Consider the following 22760-nt stretch of genomic DNA (forward strand, 5'->3'; position numbering starts at 1 on the left):
AGAGTGTGTTAAAACATCTCTGATCATCTCATCACTTTTCAAAAATAACTTGTCCAAATCAGAGCACAAATAAGATCCATATATTACAATTGGTTAGCATGTCTTTTAAGCTACCTCTAATTTATAGGTTTCCCTCTCCATTTTTTTTTTTCTGTTTGTGGTTATCTTGTTAAAGAAGTTGGGTCATTTGTTCTATACAGCTTTTCATAATCTGGATATTAGTAGCTGCATCCTTGTAATGTTGTTTAACTGTTTCCTATGTTTCTTGCAAATATAATAGATAATTAGATCTAATAGCTTGATCAGATTCAGGTTAAATTTTTTGGCAAGAATATTTTATTATTCATTAAGAGGCATGCAATGTCTGGTTGTGTCTTTTTGTAAGTTAGCAGCCATTGCTGATTATTGCCTAGATGATTCATTAATTATTAAAGTTTGTGAAATGCAAACCTACTTTTCTTAATTTTTAAAAGTAGGAAAATTAATTCCTGACATAGAGAGGTACCAGGCTTCTTATTGAGATTAAATGGGATAATCATAGTTGTCATTTGGTGAGCTTCTTTTCTTCAAGCGCTCGGGTAAAGCAGATACCAATATCATGCCTGACAGACAGATAATATAACTAAGATGCAGAAGTAACTTGACCAACTTCACACTGCATTCAAACCCAGGTCCATATAACTACAAAGCTTCTATTCTTCCCATTACTTCTTTAAAAGATTTATTTATTGGAGGACTACTCTAATCAAAGACTTCCCCTAGGAGTGGTAAATTATTAATTGCTAAATTAATTATTCAACTATTTCGACAGTACTTTGGTAGTGGTGTTGCCCCCGTTGAACAGATAAAGAAACTGAGGCTCAAAGAGGTTAGGTAATTTCCCCAAGGTCATACAGCCCTAGAATAAGGAAGGAAATGGTTTGTAAGTGTCCGTAGTGGCATTATTTGTCCATGTAGCAGGTATGTCTGGCTTCCCAGCTCTTTAAGAGTTAAGAATTACAGCGTGCAATGTACGTGCCAACTGGTAAGCAGCAGATAGATGCGAGCGAATACTCCACATAGGAGGGTATAAATTATGTTGCACTAAAACGGTGATATGCAAGGGAGATGACACAAGCGTGCCATAACACAAGGGCGCGACGATGGCAGCACGCCTGCGCACAGAAGCCATCCGAAGCAGAAAGATGCGCATGCGCGAAGAAGCCCTGCGTACGGGGGTGGGGGCGGGGGGAACAGCGCCTGCTAGGTCTTCCAGCCTCTAGGGGGCGCCCGCCAAGACTAGCCCAGCACCGGGGTTCCGCAGCACGTTCTTTTGCATCCACCAGTATTCAGGATACCAGAATCCGGTGCAGAGCAACTTCTTCAGGTTTGAGGTTCCGGATCCCTGGGGGCGGGGAAACGGGAAGGGAAAGAAAGCTGCTAGAGTGGCCGAGCAGAGTCCAGAAACCCGCCACCTCCGGGGAGCGAAACCTCCTCCCTTTCTACCCTTGGAGCTACCGCGAGAATGGGCAGGGTCTGGCTCCGGGGCGGAAGCGAGGGGAGGTCCCGGTTCGGGGGCGGGGCTGGGGGCGGGGCGACCCGGCTGGGACTTGCCGGCAAAGCCGGCTGACACACTCCACTTCTTTCACCCGCGGCTTTCTGCTCAGGTGAGGCGTCCATGGAGCGGCTCCTGGCCCAGCTCTGCGGCACCAGTGCAGCGTGGCCTCTCCCGCTGTGGGAGGGAGGCACCACAGGCCATTGCTTCACCCAGCTGGTGCTCAGCGCCCTGCCCCACGCGCTCCTCGCCGTGCTCAGTGCCTGCCACTTGGGCACCCCGAGGTGGGTAGAGACGGGAGCAGGACGTCTATTCGTGTGGGCCTGCAGACCTCACCCGCAACCAACATTTCCCCCTCAATGCCACCAGAATAGCGAGGTCTTGGAGTAGGGCAGAAGTAGAATAAAATCTGAGCATTACCACTTAGCAGCAGTGTGGCTGTTTGGGGGCAAGTTACCTACCTTCTCTGAGTCTCATAGCATTGTTGGAAGGTTTAAATGAGATAATGCATTTAAGCATATAGGGCAGTACCTGACAGGTTTTTAAAGGCCCAGTGCATGTTAGAAATCACCACTATTGTAGATTTTCAGATGCTCAAACACAGCTGTCATGAATTGCAGGCAAAATTGGATGAACAGTGTTTTTAGCCAAAAAGGATGACTTGTGTTTAAGTTATAGGGCCAATTTTTCACCACATCCATGAAACCTCAGTGTTCCTAGGTTAAGAAAAGCATAGGTAGGTCGGCACAGTGGCTCACGCCTATAATCTTAGCACTCCGGGAGGCGGAGGTGGGAGGATCCCCTGAGCTCAGTAATTGGAGTCCAGCCTGAGCAAGAGCGAGACCCTGTCTCTACAAAAAATAGAAAAAATTAGCCGGGCATGGTGGCACACCCCCGTAGTCCCAGCTATTCGGGAGGCTGAGGCAGAGGATTGCTTGAGCCCAGGAGTTTGAGGTTGCTGTGAGCTAGGCTGACGCCATGGCACTCTACTCAGGGCAACAGAGAGAGACTCCGTCTCAAAAAAACAAAAACAAAACAAAAAGAGCATAGGTAGATTCAACTGGAGAGGAAGCAGTAGTTAGAAGAGAAGAGCAAACTTAAGCCTTCCTCAGTTTAGGGCTATAAGGTGTGGGTGCTAAAGTAACCTTGATTTTGCACTTAGTTCTTGTATGGCTAGAGATGATTAAAGTTAGTCTTATTCTGGCTGCTGAAAAGGCAAGAGGGTGATATGGTCTCTGTCTTTGAGAGTTCTTAGTCTTTTGGGGTAAAGTGTCCCTATTCAAGAGGAATTAGGGGGCTTATGAATCCCTTCCTTGTGTAGAAGCTGCAGATCTGCTTGGTCTGGGAGGAATGCTGGTTTGTCTCTTACATAGAACGAGACAAAAGTCTAGAAGAGGTCAGTCAGTTACCAAAGACATCCACAGCCTGCTCAGAGGAGTAGCTATTAAAAATTGGCACAGTCCTTTGGGAACTCAGGGTCTAATGAGAAGGCAAGAAAGACCATCATGTAATCAATAGAAATTGTGGCTATCTCACTTCATTTATCAGGCTTTTGTGTGTTGCTCATAAGGGTTAGAAGGATCCAGAATCTCAAACAGGAAAGGACCTCAGAGGTCTTTGGGTCTAGACTCTTCATTTCTCACTGTACTGTTGAGGAAAGTAAGATAGAGAAAGGGAAAGAGACTTGCCCAAGGTTATGAGCCTGGTTGATGGCTAACTTGGGGCCAGTACACCAGCCGCTAAGGGCCCAGTGTTCTTTCTTCTGTCTTTCTGTCCCCACATCTTAGAAAATAGAATTCTTTTTTTTTTTTTTTTTTTTTTGAGACAGGATCTCACTCTGTCACCCAAGCTGGAGTGCAGTGGCGCTATCATAGCTCACTGCAGCCTCAAACTCCTGGGCTCACATAATCATGCCACCTAAGCCTCCCAAGTAGCTAGGACTACAGGCGTGCACCACCACACCCAACTAATTTTTAAATTTTTTGTAGAGACTAGTCCTCACTGTTGCCCAGGCTGGTCTTGAACTCCTGGCCTCAAGTGATCCTCCTGCCTCAGCCTCCCAAAGCATTGGGATTACAGGCATGAGCCACTACTCCTGGTCTGGAAATAGAATCCTTTAAGGTTGATTTTATTTTATTTATTTTTTTTTTTTAATTTTTTTTTTTTTGAGACAGAGTCTTACTCTGTTGCCCAGGCTAGAGTGAGTGCTGTGGCGTCAGCCTAGCTCACAGCAACCTCAAACTCCTGGGCTCAAGCGATCCTCCTGTCTCAGCCTCCCGAGTAGCTGGGACTACAGACATGCACCACCATGCCCGGCTAATTTTTTCTGTATATATTTTTAGCTGTCCATATAATTTCTTTCTATTTTTAGTAGAGATGGGGTCTCGCTCTTGCTCAGGCTGGTCTCGAACTCCTGAGCTCAAACGATCCGCCCACCTTGGCCTCCCAGAGTGCTAGGATTACAGGCGTGAGCCACCGCGCCCGGCCTAAGGTTGATTTTAATTCCAATCTAAACCCCTTCATATAATTGCCATCAGATTGACTTTTAAGAAAACTCAAAGAACTTTAGTTTGCAGCTAAACTTTTTCAGTAACCCATCCCTGCCAACAAAGGATGTAACAGATTTAGTCCTCTTTTTATGTGAACCTTCAAGGCATTCTGATATTCACTATTGCAGATGGGTTTTCCCGTATTTGATTCTTAATACAGACAGATCACCTTTTGTTTTACTAAAGACATTTTTTTATATGCCAGGAAGATATAGACAAAAGGACAAAGAGATTTTTCTTCAGCTAAAGGAGTCACAAAAGTGATCCACACCACCTTCTACTATCAGTGGAAAGACAGAAAGTAGAATATTCTGAGGCTTTATAAAATTTAGGCTATAGTATTAGAATATAGCAGCTGTATGTAAGTCAAATTTTTATTCATCTAATAGTACTTCAGGTGAATTAAGGGTAATCTCAGGTGGATCCTTTTATTAAAATTAATATGCATCCCTTAGAGTTTATATGCATGAAGACTTTTGATTTTTTTTTCTAATTAGAGTTCATGTTAGGTACAACCTTAACTCAAAATTATTAATGCCTATGGTGAAAGAATAAATCAGAAATGATGTGTTGGCCGCGCATGGTGGCTCATGCCTATAATCCTAGCACTTTAGGAGGCCGAGGCAGAAGGATGGCCTGAGGTCAGGAGTTTGAGACCAGCATGAGCTAGAGTGAGACCTAGTCTCTACTAAAAATAGAAAAAAATTAGCCGGGCATGGTGGCATGCCCCTGTAGTTCCAGCTCCTTGGGAGGCTGAGACAGGAGGATCGCTTGAGCCCAGGAGTTTGAGGTTGCTGTGAGCTAGGCTGATGCCACGGCACTCTACCCTGGGCAACAGAGTGAGACTTTGTCTCAACAAACAAACATAACAAAAAGCAAAACAAACAAACAAAAGAAATGGTGTGGGTAGGTTAGAAAATTGATTGGGTCAATATGGGAAGACTTTCTGGAAGAAAAGGACCTGGGTTCCAAGGTAAAGTAGGGGTAGGGATAGATGTGCAAGGCAGAAGGGGAGTTGATTCCTTAGGTAAGTGAATTGCTGAAGGTGAGGGGTATGTCTGGGCCCTGAGTCAGCCGTGATGTGCCTCCTTTTCTTTCTTCCCCCTTGTCCCCAGGAGTCCAGATTACATCCTACCTTGCCGTCCTGGCTGGCGCCTCCGACTTGCAGCTTCCTTCCTGCTGTCCATCTTCCCGCTGCTAGATCTCCTTCCAGTTGCTGTTCCACCAGGAGCAGGCCCAGGTCCTGTAGGGCTAGAGGTGCTGGCAGGGTGTGTGACAGCTGTGGCCTGGATCACCCACAGCCTGGCCCTGTGGGCGCTGGCCCATTCCCCTCATGGCTACTCCCGGGGGCCCTTGGCCTTGGCTCTGGCAGCCATCCTGCCAGCTCCAGCCCTAGTGCTGACACTGTTATGGCATTGCCAGCAAGGCACACTTCTGCCTCCACTTCTCCCAGGGCCCCTAGTCCGCCTATGCCTTCTCATCCTGCAGCTGGCTGCACTGTTGGCCTATATACTAGGATGGGCAGCCCCTGGGGGGCCACGAGGACGCGGGGCTCCGGAGCCCCTCCTGCCTGAGGGTCAAGAACCCGAGGTGGCTGAGGATGGGGAGAGTTGGCTGTCACGCTTTTCCTATGCCTGGCTGGCACCCTTGCTGGCCCGTGGGGCTCGTGGAGAGCTTCGGCAGCCCCAGGACACTTGCCACCTCCCCCACAGGCTGCATCCAACCTACCTAGCCCGTGCCTTCCAGGCACATTGGCAGGAGGGGGCCCAGCTGTGGAGGGCTTTGTATGGGGCCTTTGGACGGTGCTATCTGGCACTTGGACTGCTGAAGCTGATGGGGACCATGCTGGGATTCTCAGGGCCTCTGCTGCTCTCCCTACTGGTGAGCTTCCTGGAGGAGGGACAGGAGCCACTAAGCCACGGCCTGCTCTATGCCCTTGGGCTAGCTGGCGGGGCTGTGCTGGGTGCTGTGCTGCAGAATCAGTATGGGTATGAGGTGCGTAAGGTGACACTTCAGGCACGAGGAGCCGTGCTAAACATCCTGTACCGCAAGGCTTTACAGCTGGGACCCAGCCGCCCTCCTGCGGGGGAGGTCCTCAACCTACTAGGCACCGACTCCGAGCGGCTGCTTAACTTTGCTGGGAGCTTCCATGAGGCCTGGGGCCTGCCCCTGCAGCTGGCCATCACCCTCTACCTGCTGTACCAGCAGGTAGGTGTGGCCTTTGTGGGTGGGCTGATCTTGGCACTGCTGCTGGTTCCTGTCAACAAAGTGATCGCTACCCGCATCATGGCCAGCAACCAGGAGATGCTACAGCACAAGGATGCACGGGTTAAGGTAAGGGGCTACGTGGGGTCCCTCACCTATCTAGAGACCTCACCCAGCCTGGGTCCGTAGGTCTTCCCCTGCACACTGCCTGAGGGACTGAGCATGAGTTAGAAGTTAAGAGCTCAGACTGGAGAAAAACAGACCTGGGTTCAAATCTACCCTTACTAACTAGTTCAGTCACCTCAGACAAGTCACTTAACCTCTTTGGGCCTCCACTTCCTCATGTGTAAACTGAGGATAATAATAGCTTGCCTCACAGGGTTGTGGTGAGGATCGTATAAGATAATGCTTAGCGTAGTGCCTATCATAAAGTGAGCTCTAAATAACCATGGCCCTTTGGTAATATAGCAGCATTAGCTCATGTGGCCCTAGGCAGCATCCCTAGGAGGTAGGAAGTAATCTCTCTGGGACCAAATGGGTTTTTAGTGACAGAGCTGGGACGCAAGTCTCCCACCTCCTTGTCCAGGGCACAGACCACCCCATGGCTGCATGTGGAGAGGCCTAGGAGAACCCCAGCTACATCTTAGGAGTGGGCTGTGGAGAAGGAAATAGGCCACTTCCCTGCCTGTGCCAACTCTAGATATTGAGGGTCTGGCTGAATCAGTTCCGGGTTCTGCAGTGACTGTGGGTACCTTTACAAAGGGGGTAGCAGTTCTGAGGGTCCATACAACATAGCTATCAACCTTACTGGAACAGCTCAGTGCTAGTGGGAAGAAGAAGGGGTTGGTAGCAGGTTATGGCCTGAGGCCTTTTCCCATACCTGTGACAGCTACAGACCAGGTCTCTAAGGAGTTCCTGGCCCTTACCCATCTTGCCTGGGCTCATTGGCCTGTTTGACCCTGGCTGTGGTATGGCCTCTTATGCCTGTATACTCCTCTAGGAATAGTTTCTGTATCGCCCAAGCCATGGGCCAGAACTGGTGGCTGTCCCCCAAAGCCTACATCTTTTGGCTTTGGGAAATAATCTTCAGTCCCTCATCTGGTGGAAGAAGGAGTGCTTTGACCGCAGTGTGGTGACTGCCTGCACCTTCCACCACTTCATCTCCCAGAAAGATGGGGAATTCTAGCTCCAACCTGTCCCCAGCTGGAGCAAATGGAGAAGTAAAAGAGACACTGGAAAGGGAAGCAACCCAGGGCTGAGGATTTGAAGGGCGGGATTTCCAGAAAGGACTGAGGTGAGGAAGAAAACCAAAGCTAGGGAAGTACAGAATATCTGGGAGCTCAGAGTACTTGACATTCTCTGCCAGGAGCCTGGGGAAGACTCCACCTCACACTGCTGTCTTGTCTCCCATCCCTAGCTCATGGCGGAGCTGCTGAGTGGCATTCGGGTCATCAAGTTCTGCGGGTGGGAGCAAGCACTGGGGGCCCGGGTAGAGGCCTACCGGGCTCGAGAGCTGGGGCGACTCTGTGTCATCAAATACCTGGATGCAGCCTGTGTATACCTGTGGGCTGCCCTGCCTGTTGTCATCTCCATCATCATCTTCATCACTTATGTCCTCATGGGGCACCAGCTCACAGCCACCAAGGTGAGGACCAGGAAGGGAAGGGATAGTTCTAGAAAGGCATGAGAAGGTGCCAGCATCAAGGAGACGGCAGTGGAGTGGAGAGGTGGGCTCAGGCCCTCGGTGCTGGCTGGCGAGGAGGGAAGGATCCCTGACTGCCTCATCCTTTCCCAACCAAAGGGAAACTCTGAAGGCATCTTCTTCTGGGGCCTTGGATATATAACCCTCCTGTCTTAGGAGGAATTCCTTTCCTTCCTCTCCCCTTCCTTCCACTCCATCTTCCAGTCAGGCCCAGGCCTGGGATTAGGTCCCTTTTTCCTCATTCTGATGGCTTTGGGAAAAATCCATGATTCAATGCCGGGTCTGGCCAAGCCCAGGTGATGTTGCTACTTAGAAATTGTGAGGAAGTCTCAGAATGAGCTAGGCCTATGCACTTATCAAGATGCAACCTTGATTCCTGGAGGAACATTGGAATGTCTAGGATTCTGGGAGTAGCCACCTCTGCCACCTCCAATCCCAGGATTGTCTGGCTATCCCCTCAGTTCTGCTGCTGCCCTGTTCTTCCCTCCACAGACCTGTTCACAGGGCCACCTGTAGAGCAGGCCTTTGGATGGCTCTTCTACTCCACCCCTCTTCCACGCCACTTAGGTGTTCACGGCCCTGGCACTGGTACGCATGCTCATTCTTCCCCTCAACAACTTCCCTTGGGTGATCAATGGCCTCCTGGAAGCCAAAGTGTCCTTGGACCGGATCCAGCGCTTCCTTGATCTTCCAAACCACAATCCCCAGGCCTACTACAGCACAGGTAATGGGAAGCTAGAGGGCAGAACCTGGCACAGGGTGAGGAGGGGAATGTAGCCACTTGGCATTGTGGATAGACGCTGCCAAGAGGAGTCAGAGGCAGCAGCATGCAGGCAGAGCAGACCAAGACCGAGACTGAATTAGCCCTGGGCATGTGGGTGTGGGGAGGCAAGTCAACAGCATGCCCCTGATTTACCCTCCCCAGGCAGGTTGGTGGTAGATTAGGAGCCCAAGCTGAGTGGCTTCTTCCCTGTTCAGATCCCCCCACAGAGCCATCTACAGTATTGGAGCTGCATGAAGCCCTGTTCTCCTGGGACCCAGTTGGAACCAGCCAAGAAACCTTCATCAGTCACCTCGAAGTGAAAAAGGTTTGTTGGACAGATACCCTGGGAGAGTCCCCAGACTAAAGAGAGAGATGGACACTCAGTGACAGATAAGCAAAGACTGAGCCAATCATAGCTGGGTGGCTCTGCACCTCTAACTACTGAGGGGGACGGGAGGGATTTGATGAGCAGGTTCCATTCTGATAGGAGACGATAGGTCACATCTGAATCTCATTCTGCCACACCCAGCTTTTTTAGAGTAGTCACTCCTCTCCTTGGTCTTCAGGCAGCTCATATTCACCCAGTTCAGACCAACAGGTGTGTTTGTCTCTCCATGTCCCTCAGAGGCCACAGAGTTCAGAACAGGCTCCAGGGCTTATCCAGCATCTCCCCCAGGCTGGGGACTTAGGGGAGAGGCCCAGCAACCCCTTACGAGAAAGATTTTGCGAATGGGATAGAGGATCCTCTATTTAGCCTGGTGAAAAGCAGTCACACCCTCTGACTCACACTGCAGCATACATAGTCAAAGAACTTAAAACATGAACATTCCTGGCAGAGGGCGACTCCTGTTCACCCCCAGTCCTGAGTTTTCACTCTCTCCTGACCTTTGTCCAACCCCATGCCCCACAGTTCAACTCAGCGTTCTCCAGTGGTGGCTGAATCGCCTCCACCACATTTGGCTCACGTTTCTGGCTTGGGCTGTATGTTTTGTTTTTCCTGTGAGCTCAGGCAAGACAAGGCTGGAATTTTTCAAAGGAATTTTGCTAATGTGTGTGTTAGGGCTTTTTTGGATATGTCATAGAAACCCACTGGAGCTAGCTTAAGCAAACAAAAAGTTATAATAGGGATATAGAGATAAATTGCAGAATCCAAGGCAAAAATGCAACTGGATCTTAGAAACAGCCCAGAACCAGGCCTCAACTTGCACAGCTCTCTGCCTTCCGTGTGTTTCTCTGTCTTTATTTGCCAGGTTCTTCCCTCTCCGTGGACCCACTCTCCATTGAGCAAAAGGTGTGCCTGCAGAGAGCTCTCCCATTTATAGCTGCAGCCAACAAGAGGGAGACGCTCCCTCTGGGTCCTGGTCCCACATTTCCAGGGAAAGGTCTCAGATTAGTCTGGTGCCCACTCGTAGATGGGTCAACCCTGGCTGGCAGGATGGGGGCATCACAAACAGCTTCTGAGAGCCCAGCCCCTTTCTAGAGAAGGAAATAGGAATCTGGTTTTTTGGGGGGTTTTTTTGTTTTTTTGAGCTCCGTAAACATAAGTTACAACTAAGAAACAAAGAGAACAGAAAGTTTTAAACTACAAATCACAGAAACGGACACCTGTGCAAAGCACTGAGATATCAGAAGTCTAGCTGCAAGTTGACTTAGCCAGCCCAGCATCCAGGCCCCAAAGCCTGGAGTCCTTCCCTCTCCTCTCCCCATCCTGGGATGCGTGTCTCAGAGCTTAGCTTGGAAGTTCTTGGGCATTTTCCTCCCATCCCCTCTGGCATGCTTCTTCCCTTCGGAGGCTCCTCACATACACAGTGAAACTGTTAACAACTCTGAGTGGAGAATAAAACACACTCCTTCCCTAGATCTACCAGATCAGCCTGTGAGTTCGAGGATTCTTTCCCTACACACTAATTGGGGCCTAGAGAGAAGTCTCAGTGGGAGTATTGACAGCCCAATGCCTCAAGAGGGAGACGACTGCCCCCTCTGTCCCTTTCCCTGCAAAGAGCAGACATGTGCTTGTGTGGCTTCCTTGCAGGGTATGCTGGTGGGCATCGTGGGGAAGGTGGGCAGTGGGAAGAGCTCACTGCTGGCCGCCATCGCTGGGGAGCTCCACAGGTAACCAACCTTCAGCGCACCCCTGTCCTTGCTCAGCCCTTTAACAAACACTAACTGAGCCCCTGCTAACTTCCAGACAGCTTTGTAGGGGCCAGGAGTACCAAGAATAGGTCCCTTTACTGGGAGAGCTTGCAGTCTGGAAAGGAGGGGGCAGTCAGGAAAATGAACCATCATAATCATTATGCCAGAATGTTATAAGTGCCGTAATAGTGAGTGAAGAAAAGAAATAGAAGCATCCAGTGTCAGCTGTTCTTTCAAAAATGTGGTTGTGCAGGGAAGGGATCCAAAGATGAACACAGGTTTGAGGGAAGGCCTCTTTGTTTTTAGGTGACAATGAGTAATGTAGCCACACTCTCTACTGAGCTCCTGAGAGCATCTAGATATGACAGCTGCTTAGCTGTAGCCAAAGAGCAGTTTCTTCCCTTCCCCATCTAGAATGAGCCCACAGCCTCATTGGGACCCCTTGACTCAGTGTCTGCCAAGGCAAAGAGTCATGTGACATGAAGGGTAACCCTATATAGAAGACAGTAGTGTGGGAAGGCTTCTGAGAGGCAGGGGCTGGACATGGAGGGACCCGGTAGGGAGCTGGTCCCCATGCTGCTGGCCTGGGTCTCTGCAGGCTGCGTGGGCAAGTGGCAGTGTGGGGGCTGTCCAAGGGCTTTGGCCTGGCCACCCAAGAACCCTGGATCCAATTTGCCACCATACGAGACAACATCCTCTTTGGGAAGACATTTGATGCCCAGCTGTACAGGGAGGTGCTAGAGGCCTGCGCCCTCATCGACGACCTCAGCGTGAGTGCCTGGCCTTGAAACCTCTTGGCCGCCTGCTTCCCCATGTATCCCTGACACCTCAAACTAGAGACTTGCTTCTCTGGAAAGGGCTTGCTTCTACTCGGGCATCTCTTATCTAGGACTGGCCATCATACTTTGGTCCTCCCAGAGCTGCTTGGTTCCCCCTTCCCCACAGGGCCTAGAGGGGTGATGGTCACTGGATGTTCCACGTAGCAGCTGGGAGAGCCCTGAGGCCTCTGGGGCCAGGGAGGGTTCCCTGTGAGGCTTAGCTCTGTGTAAGTCTGGCTACTGGTTCTGATTCAGGAGGCCCTCCCCCACCTCCCTCTGGGAAGGCTTGGAAGAGTCAAGGTCTCATTTGGTTGCAAGTTACCCTAGGGAAACCTGCCAAGCCCATCAGATTTCCCATCGCCCCCAATTCAGAGTACTACATTTACTGGAGAAGACATTCGAGATTTCTCCCATGACTTCCCACCCAACCCCCATGTCCCCTCCAGGACTGTCATCACCACTACCCTACCCAGGTAAATGTGGAACTTCCTGGAAAGGAAAGCCTTTGACTTTGACCATGGGGCATCCTGTGTCCATTTATCACTTGTTTCTGCATCGAGCTTTCCCCACATGTCTGCTAGGTCCTGGATACTGTTCTAGGCACTAGGAAAATAGATGAATAACAAAGGTTTTCCTAGGCTACATACGGGGGACTAGTTCCTTGTTCTTCTGCCCAGGGGAAAGTCCCCGACCTTGGGCAGAGAGCGCGCGTGCAGCGCACGCACGTAGACACCCCTCCGCTTCCCACTGTAAAGTCCGCCAAGAAGCGAATCCCGCTGAGCTGCCTGGGGGCCGGGGGCCGGGGGGCCTCATCCGACAGCTCCACTAGTTAGCAGGCAGTGCGTCTTCCCACAGCAGCCTCACGGGGCTCATTCTCAGCGCGGCTGCCTTAAAATAAAAAAAATTTTTAAATAATAATAAAAACAAAACAAAACAAAGGTTTCCCTCAGTGAACTCAGCGTCTAGTGGATCACGGGTGCTTCCTCTGGGTTTGGGGACCTCTTAGCTTAGCAGACCATTCCTGAGGCCACGAGGAAGGCTCAGGGTATGTTGCTTCTCTAAAAACCTGTGAAAACTTTCACATTAAATTTGCCCAGCGTCATTCTTTGCTTGTTAAAAGGGAGGGGTGGCAGCCGGGCACGGTGGCTCACGCCTGTAATCCTAGCACTCTGGGAGGCGAAGGTGGGAGGATTGCTTGAGGTCAGAAGTTTGAGACTAGCCTGAGCGAGAGTAAGACCCCATATCTACTAAAAATAGAAAAATTAGCCGGGTGTGGTGGTGTGCGCCTGTAGTCCCAGCTACTCTGAGGCTGAGGCAGGAGGATTGCTTGAGCCCAGGAGTTTGAGGTTGCTGTGAGCTAGGCTGATGCCATGGCACTCTAGCCTGGGCAACAGAGCAAGACTCTGTCTCAAAAAAAAAAAAAAAAAAAAAAAAGAAGGCAGGGTGGCAAATGTGGCAGAGTGGTTAAGAATCTGAATTTGAATTTGTGTCCTACCCCTTACTAGCTATGGGCAAGGTAGTTAATCTGTCTGAGCTTTGGTCTAGTGGTGAAAAGGAAATAATACCAGCTTTGTAAGGTAGTCATGGGGTTCCAATGAGATAATGCCTGTAAAATGCTAAGCACATAGTAAGTGTTCAATAAGTGCTAGATGTTGTTGGAATTGTGTCTTGTCTCCTCTGACTAGCTCACCCCAAACTTAAGTCTAATCTCAAGCTGCCTACCTCTCTTGATCCCCACCATCTATTTCCTACAAAGGGATAGGAAATGAGCCAGAAGGTATTGGGGAGCTCATTGACCTACTGTGGCACCTTTTCCATCAGATCCTGCCGGCTGGAGACCAGACAGAGGTGGGGGAAAAGGGTGTGACCCTCAGTGGGGGACAGCGGGCCCGGATTGCTCTGGCTCGTGCTGTCTACCAGGTAAGTTGGTGTGGGGGCAGCAAGGGTAGTGAGATGGGGGGAGTCCAGAGCCTTGGGATTGAGTCGGGGGAATCGGGATATTTTCCTCAGCGTATGGTTTCTTCCCTCCCCCATTCCGTGTTCCTGAAGTGTTGGTCATCCTATCCCCCTTTTGCAGATTAAAGTCAGAAATAAAAGGCCCTTTAAAAAGCATTATATGGTCTGAGCACTGGCCATGGAGTGCTGCTTGCCTGACTAGGGGGAGGAAGTCCACCCTCAGGTCTCCCCGTCTCTACTGTTGTGGGGGTAACCCCCGTAGTTCTTCTCAGCTGTCTTCTCTGACTTCTTTGGGATCTTTCAAGGAGAGGATCTGGGTTCTGGCCAGAAGACTGGGGCCCTGGTGCCTATGGTGCTTCCACTTCTAGGAGAAGGAACTCTATCTCCTCGATGACCCTCTGGCTGCTGTGGATGCGGATGTGGCCACCCACCTGCTGCACAGGTGCATCCTGGGAGTGCTGAGCCACACCACTCGGCTGCTGTGCACCCACCGCACCGAGTACCTGGAGAGGGCTGATGTGGTGCTGCTGATGGAGGCCGGGCGCCTCATCCAGGCCGGTAATGTGGGGCAGGAGCCCGGCCGGGTGAGGGGACATCTGCCCAGGTGTGGTGGGGAAGAGAGACAGGCAGATTGTCAAGTGCAGATTCTGCCACCCCTCCATGTGTGGCCTCAGCATGGTCATCACCTCCTCCTGCCTTCCTGGAACTGGTGTGAGGAAACTGGAGAACTGGAGGGAGAAGGCGCGCAGCAGCCATCATATTTGGGACTCATGGGCTTTGTGACTGAGTGCTCTTGGGAACTTAGAGGCCCAGCATCTCTGAGAGCAATCTGATATCCTCAGAGAAGAGAAAGCAGTGAGGTTTAGAACAATCCTTTTGTAAAAAGACAAAAACTCTGAAGAGAATTATAATGCAGAGGGACATGACCACCTGCTAGTTCGCTGGGAGAGAAATAGGAGGAAATGAGGCCCAACTAGATGTTAGGAATTGAGTGAAGCACGAGAAAAAGCTCTGCAGTAATGACAGGTGACCCTGGACAGGTGCTCGCGCATGGCTGTGGCTGTCCTCTTAGGGGAGGATGTTTGTCCTTCTCTGCTGCTTGAAATCCATGTGCAGAGGGATGGACTTTATGAGTCCTGCTCAGAGTCTGGGGGATCCAGGCCAGGACCCTACTAGGGTGGGTTAGAGAGGAGGGCCAGCGAGAATGGGGAGGTGGGATCTGCACACACATTTAGAAAGTCATGGTATAGATGCAGAACAGCCCCCTCCAAGTCCCCCCCTCTACCTTCCAGGGCCTCCCTCTGAGATTCTGCCATTGGTACAAGCAGTCCCCAAAGCCTGGGCTGAGGATGGACAAGAGTCTGACTCAGGTATGTCCCACAGTTGGGAAGAAAGGGCTTGCTTTTCATTGTCACACCATAAATGTTTTTTTTTTTTTTTTTTTTTTTAAACAAAGCTTGCCTGCTCCTCTGAAACTGATTCTTTTAACTGGCATCCTGCAAGCTAATTCCTCCATGCCCTCCCTGACTCTTACAGCCGTAGCCCAGTCAGTACAGAATCCAGAGAAAACAAAGGAGGGGCTGGAGGTGGAGCAGAGCACATCTGGCCGCCTGCTGCAGGAAGAAAGCAAGAAGGAGGGTGCCGTGAAATTGCATGTGTACCGAGCATATTGGAGGGCCGTGGGCCAGGGCCTGGCCCTAGCCATCCTCTTCTCTCTGCTCCTCATGCAAGGTAAGAATATACCTGGGAGTCCCTCCGGGTTGTCCAGGTGCCCATCACCTTGTACTAATCATTACAAAACCCAAAGACTCACCAAGCACGGGTAACAGCTGGGACAAAAAGCATCCCCCTCCCCACAACACCCATGGCCAGGTGCAGTGGCTCATGCCTGTAATCTTAGCACTCTGGGAGGCTAAGGTGGGAGGATCACTTGGGATTAGGAGTTAGAGAGCAGCCTCAGCAAGAGTGAGACCCCTGTCTCTACTGAAAACAGAAAGAAATTAGCCAGACAACTAAAAATGGAAAAAATTAGCCGGGCATGGTGGCGCGTGCCTATAGTCCCAGCTACTCGGGAGGCTGAGGCAGGAGGATCGCTTGAGCCCAGGAGTTTGAGGTTGCTGTGAGCTAGGCTGACGCCACGGCACTCTAGCCCAGGTAACAGAGCAAGACTCTGTCTCAAAAAAAGAAATAAGGCATGCCACCAATTCTGAGAGAGGCCCAGGGGCCAGAGGGGTGCACTCTTTGGTATCTTCTGTTCTTCCCCTCAGGTTAGCTCCCATTCTGCAAAATTGAGGTCATGCTTTCCCCAGAGCTGAAGGGTGAGGGCCTAGGAAAGAAGTGCACGCTAGGGAGGATATGGGATGGTGCACGGTGGGGAGGCCAGGAGGATGAAGAAAGGTAGGAACCAGAGTCAAGGGCAGAGAAAGGGTGTTTGAATAGAACAAAGGGCAGTGTCTCACAGCTTTTTCCTTCCTGTCCACCCTCAGCCACGCGGAACGCCGCCGACTGGTGGCTCTCGCACTGGATCTCTGAGCTGAAGGCAGCCAAGAATAGCTCCCAGGAGGCCCCAGCCTCCACCAGCCCAGGTTCCACAGGGTTCTTCTCTCCACAGCTGCTCCTCTTCTCCCCCGGAAGCCTCTAGTGAGTGGCCGGGGCTGGGAGTAGGCCTAGTGCTCTGTGTGGTCGCCGGGCAGGGAGTGAGGGTTGGGGCTGGTGTTCCAGGGGCTGTGTCTCCTGGAGAGTGGGCAGAGGTGGAAGGGGGAGGAGAAGGGACCCCCCGAGTGGCCCTACTTTTGGTTACCCACAGCCCCCTCCCCACTACCCAGCGCCCCAGTGTTCCCACTGCCCAAAGCTGCCCCCAATGGCTCCTCAGACATCCATTTCTACCTCACCGTATATGCAACCATTGCTGGTGTCAACTCCCTCTGCACCCTACTCCGGGCAGTGCTCTTTGCAGCAGGTATCCTCCAAGCAGCCGCCAACCTGCATCGCCGCCTGCTGCATCGAGTCCTCATGGTGAGGGGATGGGAGGGCGGGAGTGGGAGCCCAACCCTAACCCTGTGGAGTGTCCTCCCAGTACATGGGCTCCTTCGGGGGCCCCATCCTACGTCCCTCGTCCTCAGGATGTGTGCAGCACGTGACAACCTCTGAGAGCCCGAGTGGCTGCCCGGGTTCAAACCTACTTACTTAAGCCTATAGTTTCCTCATCTGTAAAATGGGACAATAACAGAATCTACCTGAGTTACTTCAGTTTTGAACTTCAGGTGCAGAGGATTGACCCCTTAGTTCATACAAGTCCCCTTTTCTGTTTTTATTTCTTTATCCATCCCCTCTCATCTCCATACCCTATTTCCATTTCCCCATCCTTCCTTGATAAGCAACCATTCTAAGTGTGTTTAATATGTATCTTTTTGCAAAATGCCTATTTTGTGTGCATGTATTTTTAATTTATGTAAATGATACTGTGCTAGATCTCACATTCTGTTTCTTGCAATTTTATTTAGGACTGTCCCTATTGCTCTATATATATGTAGTCTGCTGCTTGCCCTGCATACTTATGAGGATTAAACTAATTAGCACATGGAAAGTACTCAGGATAGTGCCTGGCACACACTAAGTGCTCACTTAGCAATTGTTATTAATGTTGTTACTATTACAAAGCCCTTTTGTGTTGCTTTTCTTGTTAGGGCCTCACAATAACCCGGTGAGGTAGGTTCTGTTATCCCCACTTTACAGATGAGGAAACTGAGGTGCTGGAGGTGAAGTGACCCGGCCAAGGCTAGTTCTGTGGAAAGCCAGTCCGTGAACCCAGCGCCATGTGGTTCTTTCCACTGCCTGTCGGGAGCAGCTGCCCACCGTTCTGCCTCTCCTCCCGCAGCCGAGGAGGAGACATCTCCATGCTGTGAAGGAATTAATTTCTCATAAGCTGGCATTAGGAGCGGCTTCAGAAAGCCATTGGACCTAGTCCCCTGCCTGCTTACTTGGTTCCCAAAGTAAAGGTAGAGACGAAGGACAGGGAAGCAGGAGAAGAGAAAGGGCCATCTTTGAGACTGTACCTCCAAATAGTAGTCCCAGTAGCTAGCAATTATCGAGCACTTACTTCATGCCAGGCAGACTCTGCTAAGCACTAGACTGTCGTATATAGGGTGTTTAATCCTACTTACAGCCCTGTGAGGTGCAGTTCCACTGTTGTCTCCATTTTCCAGATGAGAAACAGGGGACTTTGCCCCTTGCCTGGGGTCTCACATGCACTAAGTAGCAAAGCTGGAATTCGAATTGCAGTCTGACCCCAGAGCCTGAGCTCTTAACAATGAGATAATACTGACTTTGGCCGATAATATTCCCCACTCTGTCCAGCCACGGGCAATCAGAATGTTCCTCTTGACATCTAACTAAGTCTCACCCACTGGCCAGAAGTCCCCGTCTTCTGGAGAGAGATTAGCTCCCTGCCCTTGAAAGGGCAGTGGGCATGTCTAGCCCAGAGGGAGAGGAACGGCCGGCATAGCTTTTGGGGTTGCCACTGGCAAGAGGGATGAGAGAGTCTCTGTAGACTTTTCCACCCTGGGATATTCTTCCTCCAAGCTCCGCCAGCCCCTTCTCTCTGCCCCCAAACTCTGGGGATACTTTACTCCTTTCCTGTTTTCTACCTTGGGTTGCCCACCCCCCAGGGCTGCCCACCACCCCTTTTCTGCCAGACCCTGCCCTTGCCCAACCATCCCCTCCTCTCCCAGACACCAGTGACTTTCTTCGATGCCACACCCACGGGCCGGGTCCTAAACCGCTTCTCCTCTGACGTGGCCTGTGTGGATGACAGCCTGCCCTTCATCCTCAACATCCTCCTGGCCAACATGGCAGGCCTGCTGGGCCTCCTGGCTGTGCTGGGCTCTGGCCTGCCCTGGCTGCTGCTGTTGCTGCCGCCTTTGAGCATCATCTACTATCGCGTGCAGCGCCACTACAGGGCCTCCTCTCGGGAGCTGCGGCGCCTGAGCAGCCTCACCCTGTCTCCACTCTACACCCACTTAGCTGACACCTTGGCCGGCCTCCCTGTGCTCCGGGCCACCGGGGCCACCTACAGGTGTGTGAAGTCTGCCCCTCCCAACCAGAGCCCAGGGGGTTGAAGTGCTGGTGGGAGGAGAGAAGAGAGCCCCCTGAGAAGAAGGGCATGTGGGGTACAGGGTTCAAGCCTCCTGGTGGAGAAGGGCAGAGTGGGTGAGGGCACTAGGGGAAAGAGGAGAACAACAGAAGAAAGAGATAGTGAGGCAGAGCAGACCCTCTTCGAAAGAGCACGCTGGCATCTCTGTATCCCTGAGTGAGGCCTGTGGGTGTATAGATCAGCTCCCAAGAAGGAGGCGTTCTTTGGGGAAGGAGTCTGGGTGGCGCGGCCTCACCTCCCTCCCGGCCTCTCCCAGGTTTGAGGAAGAGAACCAGCGACTCCTGGAGCTAAACCAGAGGTGCCAGTTTGCTGCCAGTGCTGCGATACAGTGGCTGGACATTCGGCTACAGCTCATTGGGGCGGCAGTGGTCAGCGCCATCGCGGGCATCGCCCTGGTGCAGCACCAGCAGGGCCTCGCCAACCCAGGTGCCACCCCAGGACCCTTCACCCCTACCTCAGGAGCGAGTTATTACGACCCCTCCCCCCAACCTCTCCCCGTACTATTTCCCCAACATTTCCACCTCCCACCCAGGGTTCCCTCTGAGGATGTATCATAATAACTGTCATCACCTTCAGTTTAGGGTGGAGGAGAGTCTCCAGGAGTGACTTGCCAGGTGGTGGTGGCTCTGGGACCAGAATGAGCCATCTGAGCTTCTGGTCTCAGTCCCTTCCCTGCTCCCACCCGCATCCCCACCACCCTGCCCGGGCCCACCTCAGTCTTCCACCTGGCCTCCCTCCGAGCTTCTCCAGGCCCGTTCTACCGCCCTGCACCAGCCTCCTGCACTCCTGGCCTAGGTCCTGTCACCGTCCTGCTTCTCCACTGCCTCCTTTAAATGCCCACAGTCCACAGCTTGGCACTTTCCTGTCCTGCCCCTACCTCCCACACATGTCCCAGCATCCAGGCTCCTCCAACAGCTGGTGCTCCCCTCCCCAGGACTGGTGGGCCTATCGCTGTCTTACGCCCTGTCCCTGACGGGCCTGCTCTCAGGCCTGGTGAGCAGCTTCACACAGACGGAAGCCATGCTGGTGAGCGTTGAGCGGCTGGAGGAGTACTCCTGCGACCTGCCCCAGGAGCCCCTGGGCCAGCCGCTGCAGGTGGGCCTACACCCCGAGCCCGGGCCAGAACTCTGAAGGACCCTCCTGAAGACCCCAGTCTCTCCTGGTTCCTTTCTTTTTGCTTCTCACTCATCTTTCTCAGCTCCTTTAGCCTCCCTGCATGGTCCCCACCATTCTGCACCGAGCCCCTTCCTCCCCATCTCTCCTCATTCCCCCACCTTTCCTCCCGCGCCGTCCATTTCTCATTCTCCCCCCTCACCGTCGCTCCTCATCTTACTCATCTCCCTCTGTCTTCCATTCGTGGACCCCACCAGCTGGGCACTGGCTGGCTGACGCAGGGGAGCGTGGAGTTCCAGGACGTGGTGTTGGTATACCGGCCAGGCCTGCCCAATGCCCTGGACGGGGTGACCTTCCGCGTGCAGCCTGGAGAGAAGTTGGGCATCGTGGGCCGCACGGGCTCCGGCAAGTCTTCCCTGCTGTTGGTGCTCTTCCGGCTGCTGGAGCCCAGTTCGGGGCGAGTGCTGCTGGATGGCGTGGACACCAGCCAGCTGGAGCTGGCAGAGCTCAGGTCTGGGGGAGGAAGTTGGGGGTGAGGGAAGAGGGGAACCAGAACTACCGGCACGTGGAGGAGGGCACAGCTAGAAGGCTCTATATAGACTCGGGGCAGCCAGGGCTGACCAGCAGCTGAGATGGGAGATAGGACGAGTAGGTGAGGACAGAAAACTCCTAGTGCTCAGGTCCAGAGTCTCAGCTGGTGATCACAAGGTCTTCCTCACCCTGACCCAGACCACCTTTCCGGCTTCATCTTTCTTGTACTTCCCAGTGTACACCCTCCCCTCTAGAGCACTAGTCGCTGCCTTCCAGATCAGAGTCTCCCAGGCACTGTGCCTCTAGATGCTGATCCCCTCAGCAGGCAGCGCTTGGGATAGCGTGAGGCCAGGCCAGTTGCCCCTGGCCACAGGTGGCCTCATCTGGGGCTATACATCCCCCACTCCTACCCCCAGGTTAACCTAGTATCATTTTCTCTGAGTTCCTTGACATGGAAAAGGTAGGAAAGCTGTGTCCTAAAGCCCTGGGCACATGACTGACCCCAAGGCCTGACCCTGCCTCATCTGCCTTCTCTTCTAAGCTCTGGTGGCCTTACCTTACAGCTTGACCATATCGTTCCTCAGGACCCAATTCCAGGGCCACTCCAACCTGGAAGTGTCCCATACCCATTCAGCCATCCAGTCATTCCCTGCTCAGTCCTGGCTGTCCCTGGAGTCAGTGCCACACAGTTTAGCCCGTTTGTTTTCGCTGGTGTTTTGTACCTCAATGAGATGTAGGCTACTTAGGGACAGAGGTAGGCCCTTGGTTTCTTTGGTATTGCTCATAGCACCAGCCCAGTTCTAGGTACACAGATGACTGCCTGGTCACGTGGGGCCGGGGTGGGGAGCAGAGGGGGTTATGTTCAGGTCTTTCCCCTAGGCTGTCCTGGATGTGCTAGTCCTATAGCTAAAAAATATACTAGGAGCAGAAGTGGCCACATCTCCAGCTTGGACCCCCATGTCATTGTCCCCCAGATCCCAGCTGGCTATCATCCCCCAGGAGCCCTTTCTGTTCAGTGGGACTGTTCGGGAAAACCTGGACCCCCGGGGCCTACATGAGGACAGGGCCTTGTGGCAGGCCCTGGAGCAGTGCCACCTGAGTGAGGTGATTGTATCCATGGGTGAGTGCTGGGCCCTGATCCCAGAGCAGGGAGGGAGCAGGGAGAGGCCTGGACCGTGCAGTGAAGATGCTGTCCTTGCAGGTGGTCTGGATGCTGAGCTGGGCGAGGGGGGCCGGAGCTTGTCCCTGGGGCAGAGGCAACTGCTGTGTCTGGCCAGGGCTCTCCTCACAGATGCCAAGGTAAGAAGAGAGGAAGGGACATTCAAGAGGGCTAGGAAGGAGGCAGGGGACCTGTCAGGGTTAGAAGGTGGGTTGGGGAGAGGTTTCAGAGGACCAAGTTGGTTTTCCTTTGAAAGCTTGAGGTGGGGAGCTGTAGGGGAGCCTGGTGTTTGGGCCCGGCCCAGCCCCAGCCCATCCTACAGCCTCTCCTTCTCACTCTTCCCCTACACCCTTCCCTCCTTCCAGATCCTGTGTATTGACGAGGCCACGGCAAGTGTGGACCAGAAGACAGACCAGCTACTCCAGCAGACCATCTGCAAACGCTTTGCCAACAAGACAGTGCTGACCATTGCCCACAGGTGTGCAGGCCTCCAGCGTGACCGTCTAATCAGGAACTGTGATGGCATAGACCCAGAGCCTCAGTTCCTTTCAGGGACCTGGGGAGTCAGGGCCCTAGAGATCACCCCACAACAAACCTCAGCTCCTCCTTCTCCAGGCACCACCCTGGCCCTTTATAGCACATCCTCTGAGGGAACGCTGCAGTCCTTCCCCCAGCCCGGAGCCAGGGGCTAAAGCCTGTGGGACAGACCTGTGCTGTCCTGGGGGGAGAGGAGGGAAAGCAGGTCAGCGTTCTCCCTTAGGGCATTGTCCCCCATGCCCCTACACTGACCATCTTCTCCCACACAGGCTCAACACGATCCTGAACTCAGACCGCGTGCTGGTGCTGCAAATGGGGAGGGTGGTGGAGCTGGGCTCCCCTGCCACGCTGCGCAACCAGCCCCACTCGCTGTTCCAGCAGCTGCTGCAGAACAGCCAGCAGGGAGCCCGCTCCTCCCCCTGAGGGCCTGAACCTGATGCCCCACCCTCCAGGGTCCCCTCCACCGCTGGCTGGGCAGAGGTGCTGGCTGCTCATTTACATTCTCCGTGGCTCTCCCTCACTTCCCCAGGGGGCAGACTGGCACCCTGAGTTACTCTTTGGAAACATCCTTGGTGGGCAGAGTCCCGAGGCTTCCGCAGAACAGGCCT

General features: G+C 52.6%; 1 protein-coding gene across 2 annotated transcripts; it reads left to right on the plus strand.

Moving 5' to 3' along the window:
- Positions 1 to 1433: 1433 nt before the first annotated feature.
- ABCC10 (ATP binding cassette subfamily C member 10) lies at positions 1434 to 22594 on the plus strand. Of its 2 annotated transcripts, none has more exons than XM_069487821.1 (22): positions 1434 to 1513; positions 1647 to 1818; positions 5199 to 6417; positions 7706 to 7933; positions 8558 to 8714; positions 8969 to 9078; positions 10786 to 10865; positions 11485 to 11656; positions 13526 to 13624; positions 14029 to 14218; positions 14953 to 15030; positions 15197 to 15391; positions 16147 to 16300; positions 16486 to 16675; positions 18391 to 18734; positions 19069 to 19238; positions 19747 to 19907; positions 20183 to 20436; positions 21431 to 21576; positions 21658 to 21755; positions 21981 to 22093; positions 22422 to 22594. In XM_069487821.1, exons 2-22 carry the CDS (start codon positions 1658 to 1660, stop codon positions 22573 to 22575), a joined length of 4473 nt encoding a protein of 1490 aa, XP_069343922.1. In that variant the 5' UTR covers positions 1434 to 1513; positions 1647 to 1657; the 3' UTR covers positions 22576 to 22594. The 2 variants fall into 2 exon arrangements, with proteins under 2 accessions (XP_069343922.1, XP_069343923.1); XM_069487822.1 differs by lacking the exon at positions 1434 to 1513 and having other exon boundaries at positions 1612 to 1818; positions 5199 to 5964; positions 6289 to 6417.
- Positions 22595 to 22760: the final 166 nt, after the last annotated feature.

This window comes from Eulemur rufifrons, chromosome 15, assembly GCF_041146395.1.
Source record: "Eulemur rufifrons isolate Redbay chromosome 15, OSU_ERuf_1, whole genome shotgun sequence".
Lineage (NCBI taxonomy): Eukaryota > Metazoa > Chordata > Mammalia > Primates > Lemuridae > Eulemur > Eulemur rufifrons.

Excerpts from the sequence above, each read along its gene's own strand:
- ABCC10 (XM_069487821.1), top strand. The coding sequence starts at position 1,658 with ATGGAGCGGCTCCTGGCCCAGCTCTGCGGCACCAGTGCAGCGTGGCCT. Across the intron at positions 6,418-7,705 it reads ACAAGGATGCACGGGTTAAG|CTCATGGCGGAGCTGCTGAG; the intron begins GTAAGGGGCTAC and ends TCCCATCCCTAG. Across the intron at positions 15,031-15,196 it reads TGGACAAGAGTCTGACTCAG|CCGTAGCCCAGTCAGTACAG; the intron begins GTATGTCCCACA and ends TGACTCTTACAG.